The sequence below is a fragment of the Priapulus caudatus genome, unplaced genomic scaffold (genome assembly GCF_000485595.1).
Source record: "Priapulus caudatus unplaced genomic scaffold, Priapulus_caudatus-5.0.1 Scaffold1257, whole genome shotgun sequence".
NCBI lineage: Eukaryota > Metazoa > Priapulida > Priapulimorpha > Priapulimorphida > Priapulidae > Priapulus > Priapulus caudatus.
This window is the reverse complement of record NW_014578318.1, coordinates 60,500-70,335: the sequence shown is the minus strand read 5'-3', so window position 1 is coordinate 70,335 and position 9,836 is coordinate 60,500. Positions and strand designations below refer to the sequence as shown.

The following is a 9,836-nucleotide window of genomic DNA, read 5'->3' as shown; positions in this document are numbered from 1 at the left end:
CGTGCGTGCGTGCGTGCGTGCGTGCGTGGGTGCATGTGGGCGTGCGCGTGTGGGCGTGTGTGTTTTTGTGTGTATGCGCGCGTGCGTGCGTGTGCCTGTGCGTGTGTGTGTGTGCGTGCGCATGCGCGTGCATATGTGTGTGTGTGTGGGGGGTGTATGCGTGTGTGCGTGTGCGTGCGTGTGTATGTTTTTGTGTGTGCGTGTGTGCATGTGCGTGCGTGCGTGTGTGTGTGTATGATGTATTGTTAACAAACATGATGAGATATCAATTGGTTGTTTTTCTATCAACAGAGTCTCATCGACGTTTATGTGCCAAATGAACCTGGTGGATTATCCTTTTGATACGCAGCAATGTCTCATGCAGTTAGGAAGCTGTAAGTGATTTATATCTCTCTTTCTCTCTCTCTCTCTGTCTATCTCTCTCTGTCTCTGTCCTTGTGTGTGTCTCTCTCGCGCTCGTTCTCTCTCTCTCTCGATCTATCTATCTATCTATCTATTTATCTATCTATCTATCTATCTATCTATCTCTCGCGCGCGGTCGCTTTCTTTCTTTCCACCTGTCTATTTCTCTGTCCTTCACGCGCTCTCTTTCTTTCGCGTTCCACCCTTCTCTCCCCCCTCCTCTCGCTCTCCCGTTCTCGGGCACACAACCTTCTCACTTTCCCTCTTCCTCTTTTCCTCTCGCGTTCAATTCCTCTCTCATTTCCTCTCTTTCTTTCTCTCTCACTTCCTCACTTATTTAATCGCTGCGCACAACTCGCTGTGTATCTCACGTTTTTTTCTCTAGCTAATAACATACATTAACACACTGTCGTAGTATTCGTTAAAGCCTTCATTTCGAAATCATTGCTCCCAGACGATCAATCTAGAAAAAATATAGCGAAATATAGTGCCACATCATAGCGGATATATTACTGATTATCACCAACATGGAAATACAGAGTACTCTAGACAGTTGCTGTTACTCAAGCAATAACGTGTGGTAAAGTGTCGTAAAAGTGAGAAAAACACGAGACTGGTTGGTTTAGCTTGAAGCTAATTATGTTCGAAATAAAGGCTTTAAGCTTCTCGGTCACACGCTCTATCTCTTGCTGTCTTCCTCTCTCTCTCTCTCTCTCTCTCTCTCTCTCTCTCTCTCTCTCTCTCTCTCTCTCTCTCTCTCTCTCCCTCTGTCTCATTCTCGCCCTCACTCTCTGTCTGTCTCTATTTCTCTGTTTTTATTTCACATACTTACAAAGTTCATTTTCCCTCTCATTCTCTAGCATAATAACATAAAATTGGCTCATGTTGTCGTAGTAATCTCTCTTTCTTTGTCTTTTCTCTCTTCATTCTCTAGCTAATAATTCGCGGGTAATCATTAAAGCTAGCGAGGAAGTCGTCCGCGTAACCTAGCAAACGCCGCTTCGTTAATACCAGCTTGTGATGTTCACAAATGATGAAGTCGACAGTAAATCTAGCGCATAGTTTTTAAGTCTCAGAGTGACAATAGAACCAGATCGCCCCAGCTATACGCTCCCGAAGCGGAGCAATTATATCTATAATAATTATATGTAATTAATATAATATAATATAATACAGCGGTCTTAACCTGTGGCCGAGTGGCCCTTTGGGGGTCCGTGGATTAGGGCTTCAGGGGGTCCGCTGACCAGGCCACATAAAAACTTTGCGTGATGCAGCTTATGTGCATTTTTTTTGGGGCAGGTGGTCCGTAGATTTCACGAAGCATTCCTCTAAAAGCGGATCCTGGACTTCAAAAAGGGGGGCGTTAGGAACCACTAATATAATATAATTATATAATATCCATCCTCACTCTTGGAGAGCGCGCACCTATGGGTGCGCACTATGGGAGGTCGTTATCGTGTTAGCGGAACGCCCACACGGCCTTTTAACAAATGCTGCCATCCCATCTTATAAGTCCATGAATCTATGTAGTATGTTCCGGCCCGCTAATGACAATTATCTGTTAAAAAAATCCTCCGTTCGCCGCCTTTAACTACGAGTTATTTAGTGACTACTATTATTGATGTCGATCGACGCGCCCCTGGCGTATAAAGTCTGTACCTTACTGCCCTCGAGCAATGTTACTCGCAGACTGAATCTCTCTAAGTTCCGAGCTTAGCTCATGACGATGCAGAAATAATGCGCACCGCGAGACAAATAGCTGCGAATTTATTCCGAGCGCCGACGAAACGCGCTTGAAATTTTACGAACGGTCGCGTGCGAGCGCCTGCTCATGAATATCATGAATAGACTCTCGGGTTGCCTTTTCACAAGTTCTGGTCTCTGCGGAGTTGCACTGTTGATGCGACGATGAGGCATGCGCTTATATTTCAACTGATTGACATTCATAATTTCACAATAGAGGATTTTTCTTTAGAAAATGCGCACTGCAAGTTTTATTCGCATCGCTTCCTGCTTATTTTGATATGAAACTCCGCTACCTTGTATACGCGAAACGTGTAAATATCGAGAAAAGGAGAAATTACGTAGCGCCATTTTCACCGCAGACGTGTTATTTGATTTGAACATTTACGTTGTTATTCGCGGTAATAGTTAAGAACGTGGCGCTAGAATGGATAAAACTTCTTTTGTTTGTTTTCGCATCTTTAGATGCCCTATTCTTAGCAAATTACTCTCGTGGTTGAATCCTTACGAAATTTCACCGCGCCACCCGCAACACCTTAATGGAAGCACTATAGTTATTCTGCAAAAAAATTTAAACTCGTCACAAATTTACTAGTATAATGGTTAACGTTATTACTAGCGATATTGGCCGCAAACAGCCGTAAACGAAAAAACTGACGCGTCTATAAACCAACCGTCATTTTCATAGAATTGGTTGACAACGTGAGTGATGCATTACACTGGGGGCCACAGGCAGCGACAACTTCAAACAAATATCAATAGCAATTAATGTAACAATAATAATAATAATAAATAATAATAATTATTATATTATAATGATTATAATAGTAATTCGTAGCGTAAGCGACAACCTTGCGCATGCGTTCTTCGTTCATTATTGCGCGACATCATTCTAAGTTAGAAAAACCCAGCAACGTGCGTAGCGAGCCCCTTGTAACTGACTGCACACGTCCGCCCCCCTGCGCACGCGCAGACGCCCGCCGTGTACGGTAACAACTGCGGCGGCGCACCGGGCTTCATGTTGTAACGTCATCGTTGCAGTCGGACACACGGACAGAGAAGTACTTTTTTGTCTGGAAGGAGACAAGCACGATCCAGCGTGAACACCAATATCTCTTTGCCGCCAGTTCCTCGATCCGATTGCCAAGACGATTCCGTGGCGGCAACTATCACTATACAGGCGAGTTATTAGTTAGTTAGTTAGCTAGTTAGTTAGTTAGTTAATTAGTTAGTTAGTTAGTTAGCGTAGTTAGTTAGTTTGTTAGTTAGTTAGTTAGTTAGTTAGTGTAGTTAGTTAGTTAGTTAGTTAGTAGTTAGTGTTAGTTAGTTAGTTAGTTAGTTAGTTTAGTTAGTTAGTTAGTTAGTTCGTAGTTAGTTTAGTTAGTTAGTTAGTTAGTTAGTTAGTTAGTTAGTAGTTAGTCGTTGTATACTCGCAATAAATTATTTAAAATTCTAAGGTGGGAAACAAATTTATACCGTGAATGTATAACAGGTGTACGACCGCCATTGATTTAGTTTTATCCACGATAAAACCATCTTATTCTAGCGAAAACCTTGAATTATGAGTCTAGTGGGTATATATCCGCATATAGATGAACGAAGTTTCTTAGTACTTACTCTACCATGGATCGCATCGGAGTGAGTTCTAGCATGCGTGTATATGTCCCACAGTGAAGCTCATTCGTCGAACCCACAGGTTAATTCCGTAATGTGATAGATGTGATGTTGAAATAATTAATATGTATAAAAATGCAAAGGAATTAAGTATTTGCTATATCAACGTAATATAAATACAAAGGACTTTCAAGCGATGGAACACACACACACACACACACACACACACTCGCGCACGCGCGCACGTACACATAAACGCACATGTATACGCACACGCACACGCACACGCCACGCACACGCACACGCACGCACGCACGCACGCACGCACGCACGCACGCAGCACGCCACACACATACACAAACACACATAATATATATATATATGATATATATTATATATATATATATAATGTATATATATATATACATATATATATATATATATATATACATATATATATATACACACACACCCACACACACTATTCAATGCTGCACGTTAACATAATTTTATAATGTAGGCCACCGTAATTTTACCTAATAGTTCGCACAGCTATTCACATAACCTGCTGTTAGATGTGTGAATATCGCATGAGCGTCCGTGTCAGGGGTTTATAACAGCTTATTTGTAGCATCAGGGAACGGCAATACGTGGGTATGTACATGCACGCGAGCCCCTGCATGGATGGCGCTGTCGCGCGTGCGTGTGTGTGCTTGTTTGCTTGTTTGCTTGTTGATGTTATCCGCGATCATGCCTGGTGACGAGTTTATTATTATTATTATAATTCTTCATCTTCTTCTTCTTATTACCTCCGCCAGGGGCGTGGCGGAGGTTATGTTTTCACCGGCGTGCCATTGAGTGTTGGTTTGTGTGTGTGCGTGTGTTACCATGCACGTTTCAGTTCACTTCCGCTAGGTGCGCTGGCTGTAGACTTACAAACACGCAACCACTGGCTAAGGGCCAACCACAGTCCTCCCCCACCTGCACGCTCGCACTAATCCGGATCCAATTAATTATTTAATTAATTAATTAATTAATTAATTTTTCCACTTAATTAATTAATTAATTAATAAAAAATTTAACATTGAGAGAATTCAGCTGCCTTGGCGGAGGTCTGTGCTCTCCGAGTGCTCTAGTTATTATTAATATTATTACTATTATTATTAGGTAACTTCAGCTGTCTGAAAGTGCAGTTTACATTCCGTCGTCACCTTGGTTACCACATGTCTCAGAGCTTCATACCCTGTGCGCTGCTCGTCATCTGCTCATGGTTGTCCTTCTGGCTTCACCCTGACGCGACCCCGGCGCGAGTTGGACTCGGTAAGCAGGGTATAGCAAATGGTCCGAGACGCAGGTACTTGGAACGTTTCAATAGTAAAATAAACGTGAAAAAATACGAATGTATTTTCTACCAAAGTCTTAATGTTTCTACTTTAAAGAAGTGTTTCTACTTTTTTTTCACTCTACACTCTCTTTCGCCTGTTATTGCCGATAATTTCCTGTAAACGTCGTTCTAATGCTACACTGCAACACGCAAGTACACCGCACGCACGCCGCTGTGCACGCAAGAAGAATTTGAACAGCATTTAAGGGAAATTATCGGCAATGGCAGGCAAAATAGAGTAGAGAAACATGAAGACTTTGGCAGTAAATACATTTCGTGTTTATTTACTATCATTTTACTATTGAAACGTTCCAAGTGCCCGTGGTCAGAGATGGTACGCATTGTAGCGCGCACGTAGTTTTAGAACACGTATGTTTTCGGAAAACTTCGCAAGGAAATATTGATAAATACAGGTACGTAAGCCTTGCTTGAACATTGGGTAAGCTACGAATGCGACAAAATTTTCTTATTTTCTCTTGAGTACAAAATCATGATTTCATTTCGGAACAAGAAACACTCGAAATTACTTTATAAAGCTCTTTTTAAGCCGACATATTGCGGCTTTCAACATTTATCAACAGTCACATATTGATGTTTATATTGCGGCGATGGCAACGCTGCCTTCCAAAATCAAATCGACTCAAAAATATATCGAAAACGAAATAGCAACCTAACAAATGCTACAAAATTGTGACAGCGCCGATCTCATTAGGAGAGTAATTCGATTTGATTAGAAATCGCGAAACTCGATTAGGTTGGACTCGTTAGATTGGATTTTAGTGGTTGGATTCTAGTATAGTGGTTGCGGTTGGATGACAATATATAGGGCCTACGTTGTTCAATTATTCAATATAAATGATACAATATAATATATATAATATATATAATATATATACTATATTATACAATATGAATTATACAATGTATATATTGTTCTCAGGGTTATAACTGCGTGTTTTCTCTCACCGCTAGGCGTCACCACGTTTCTCACCATCTACACGCAAGCGTCGGGCGTGCGTTACTCGCTGCCGCCGGTCTCCTACACTAAAGCCATCGACATCTGGTTCAACGTGTGCACGGTGTTCATCTTTCTCTCTCTAGTCGAGTTCGCGATGGTTAACTACTGCGCAAGACATCACAAGCCGAGCAGAAACGGACGAGTTAGTGACGTACGTGTGCTTCGTAACCATAGAACTAAAATAGAAGTAGAATAGAAGTAGAATAGAACTTCTATTCTAGTTCTATGTTCGTAACTCGTTGTTGGCGCCCGCAGCGCCCTCTGTGGCTACGAGCTGATCTGTTAACGGCTATGCCGGATGTGATGTGATGTTTTTGTTTTGTTCGGGTTTATCGTTATTCGGTTTCTAAGTGGGTGGGTCGGTTCGGTCCGCGTGCGTGGAGCTACGGTATACCAGATATGCGCGCTTACAGGTATTTATACGTACAAAGGGTTTCTATATGTGCAACACGCAAATAAACGCGCGCGCATAAATGTGTGCGTGTGCGTGTGCGTGTGCGTTTATATGTGTGTGCGTGCGCGTGATGTTTGTGCGTGTGCGTGTGCGTGTGCGTGTGCGTTTATATGTGTGTGCGTGTGCGTGTGCGTGTGCGTGTGCGTGTGCGTTTATATGAGTGTGCGTGTACGTGTGCGTGTGCGTTTATATGAGTGTGCGTGTGCGTGTGCGTGTGCGTGTGCGTGTGCGTGTGCGTGTGCGTGTGCGTGTGCGTGCGTTTCTTTGCTGGAGTGTCGGCAAGAAAACTGTCGGAACTACAGAGTTCGGCAAAAGCTTGTCGCAAGAGATATGTCGCAAGAGAAATTGTCGCAACGAGATGTCGACAACTCATTGTTGTCAGCAAAAGAATTGTCGCCAAGAGAGCCGTCTGCAAAAGAGAATGTCGCAAAGAATTGTCTGGCAAGAAAGTTGTTCGGCAGAGGTGTTGTGTATCGCAGCCATGTGAGGTGCGAGAGCAGTCCGATGCAACCACAACACACAACACAACACACACAACAACAACAACAAACAACAACAAACAACTAGTAGTAAATACGAGAGGAAGCGATTCTTAACTGCTGCAGCGAGCTTTATATATGTATCGCGCGGTGCGTTGTGCGCGCGTGCGTGTGTATAAGCGTGCGTGTGTGTGGCGACAAATTAAAAAGGTGTGAAATAAGCGCTGCGCGTGGAGTGCGTGTGCGGTGCGTGCGTGCGTGTGTGCGCGCGTGCGTGCGTGCGGTGCGTGCGTGCGTGTGTGGCGTGCGCGTGCGTGGCGTGTGTGCGTTGGTGGTGCGTGCGTGCGTGTGTGTGCGCGTTGGCGTGTGTTGTGCGCGAGCGTGCGTGTGTGCGCGCGTGTGTGTGTGCGCGTGCGTGCGTGTGTGCGACGTGCGTGTGTGCGCGTGCGGTGCGGTGTGGTGCGTGCGTGCGTGGGTGTGTGCGCGCGCGTGATACCGTGGTGTGATAACGATGTGTGTGCGTGCGTGTGCGGGCGTGCGCGCTTGCGCTGCGTGTTGTGTGCGCTGTGCGTGCGTTGTCGTCTGTGTGTGCCGTGGCGTGGCGTGCGTGCGCTGTGTGTGTGCGTGCGTGGCGTGTGCTGTGTGGCGCGCGTGCGTGCGTGTGTGCGCGCCGGTGATACAGGCGGTGTGAAAACGTGTGTGTGCGTGTGTGTGCTGTGCGCGTGCGTGCGTGGCGTGTGTGTGCGTGCGTGCGTCGCTTGTGTGTGCGTCCGCGATACAGCGGTGTATAACGATGTGTGGTGCGGGCGTGTGCGTGCCGTATGTGCGTGTGTGGCGTTGCGTGTTGTGGCGCGTGCGTGTGTGTGCGCCGGTGCGTGCGTGCGTGGTGTGTGCGCGTGCGTGCGTGTGTGGCGCGCGTGGCGTGCGTGTGTGTGCGCGCGTGATACAGCGGTATGATATACGATGCGTGTGTGTGCGTGTCGTGGCGCGTCGCGTGCGTCGTGTGTGCGCGCGTGCGTGTGTGTGCGCGCGTGTATACAGCGTAAATGAATAACGATGTGTGTGCGGCGTCGCGTGTGTCCGCGTGCGTGCGTGGCGTGTGTGCCGCGTGCGTCGCGTGTTGTGTGCGCGCGTGATAGCAGGCGGTATTGATAACGATTTGTGTGTGTGCGTGGTGTGCGCTGGTGGCGTGCGTGGTGTTGTGTCGCGCCGCGTGATAGCAGCGGTATGATAACGATTGTGTAGCGTGCGTGGCGTGTGTGTGTGTGCGTTGCGGTGGCGTGTGTGCTGCCGCGTGCCGTGCGTGTGTGTGCGCGCGTGATACAGCGGTGTGATAAAGGCGAGCAACCGATAACAATCTATATACGTTTTAATTGATGTGTAGTTTTGAGTGAAGACGGAAGTTCACAGTTCGCGCGCGTTTTCTTTATATATAGGCGTATATATATAGGGTTTTAAAACGATTTTTTCGTGTGGCGTAAAGTTTGTATAATTTATTTGTTCATCCCCCGTGTTAGGTGTTGAAATAAGATCTTAAACACTCCTGTGTCACGAGGATTTTGTATGTGGGCATTTGAATCCGATGTGATGCATATGGTTTCCATCGGCAGCATTGTTGGCTTAGTGAATAATCTTCTGTCGCCGGAAGATATCTCTTACGCGAGGGAGCGACAATGTTTGAATGGTCTGCCACACCATTCGCAGAATCGTTCAAAAGTATAATTACCTTATGGAAGTTATCCGATTCAACCCTTATATATCAATCCTACCCTAACCCTAACCCTAACCCTAACCCTAACTCTAGACTCAACTGTCAGCCTCGGTTTAAACGTTGTCACTGTGCGCCATTCTCAGTAATGTTGTTTGAATGTTGTTTATAGCGTAAACGTACGCAGACGTTAAACAGCTACGTCCATGGAATCTACCTTAAATATATGTTCCTCTAGCATCTGTGTAACACTGCTGCCTGGTTTTAGGCATAAAAACCTCTTTATTCTGCATAAAATGGCTCAACTACTTATCTTTCGCCTCGTAAACTCTCGTCGTGTTCGTACGCGTTAGGATGTCTACAGATGCAGACGCAGCTATGGCACGTGGATTGCTGGCTAGTGTATAACGTTGTACCTGTGATGCCAATGCCATGCGTCTCATCGATATCAATAATCGATTTATCGATCATATCAAATAGATATTTACTTTTGATATTATAATATACGTTTGAAGAACTGAAACAAAAACTTTTTTTAATTTCAATGCTTGGACGAGTCCGTTTTTTGGTTTTATTAAAAGACTATACCAAGTTTAGATCACTTCAGCGAAAGTTGTAACGATGCTTGTGTACTGCTTTAGTCACAATCAAGAACTGTTAATCGTCATCCAGATGCGGCTGTCTGTCAATTACGTTAATACGATTCTTTTGTGTGGCGTGTTCTTTTGGAGGGACCGAGCGTATAGTTACATTAATTAAGATTGACGTACGGCTAGTTACTTTGATTGTTATATCCTTTTGCTCATAATGCAGTGACTGTACAGCGAAACGTTGAATCATATCAAGAGTAGTCGGAATGCGTCATTATGCGCCATCTATGAACATGATTTGACAGAACGGGTATTTTCCCTTACCGAAAGATGTCGCCTATGTCTCGGCTTCTCGGCTTGTTCTCGGCCGTCACACACCCAACAGAGAGTAGAGAGAGAGAGAGGAGAACGAGAGGAGAGAGAGAGAGAGAGAAGAGAAAGAAG

General features: G+C 45.1%; 1 protein-coding gene and 1 long non-coding RNA gene across 2 annotated transcripts in view; both read left to right on the top strand.

Annotated features, from left to right (window-relative positions):
- The window catches only part of LOC106815999, a 15,411-nt gene extending 12,178 nt beyond the window's left edge, over nt 1-3,233 (top strand). Inside the window, exons 2-3 of the long non-coding RNA XR_001394822.1 lie at nt 292-374; nt 3,187-3,233. This is a non-coding gene — a long non-coding RNA (uncharacterized LOC106815999). The remainder of the gene's footprint in view (nt 1-291; nt 375-3,186) is intronic.
- Nucleotides 3,234-4,937: 1,704 nt separating this feature from the next.
- Nucleotides 4,938-9,836, top strand: part of LOC106815998 (glycine receptor subunit alpha-1-like) — a 13,030-nt gene continuing 8,131 nt past the window's right edge. Inside the window, exons 1-2 of the mRNA XM_014820531.1 lie at nt 4,938-5,079; nt 6,116-6,312. Coding sequence (XP_014676017.1) covers nt 4,983-5,079; nt 6,116-6,312 — 294 coding nt within the window. The 5' untranslated portion in view covers nt 4,938-4,982. The remainder of the gene's footprint in view (nt 5,080-6,115; nt 6,313-9,836) is intronic.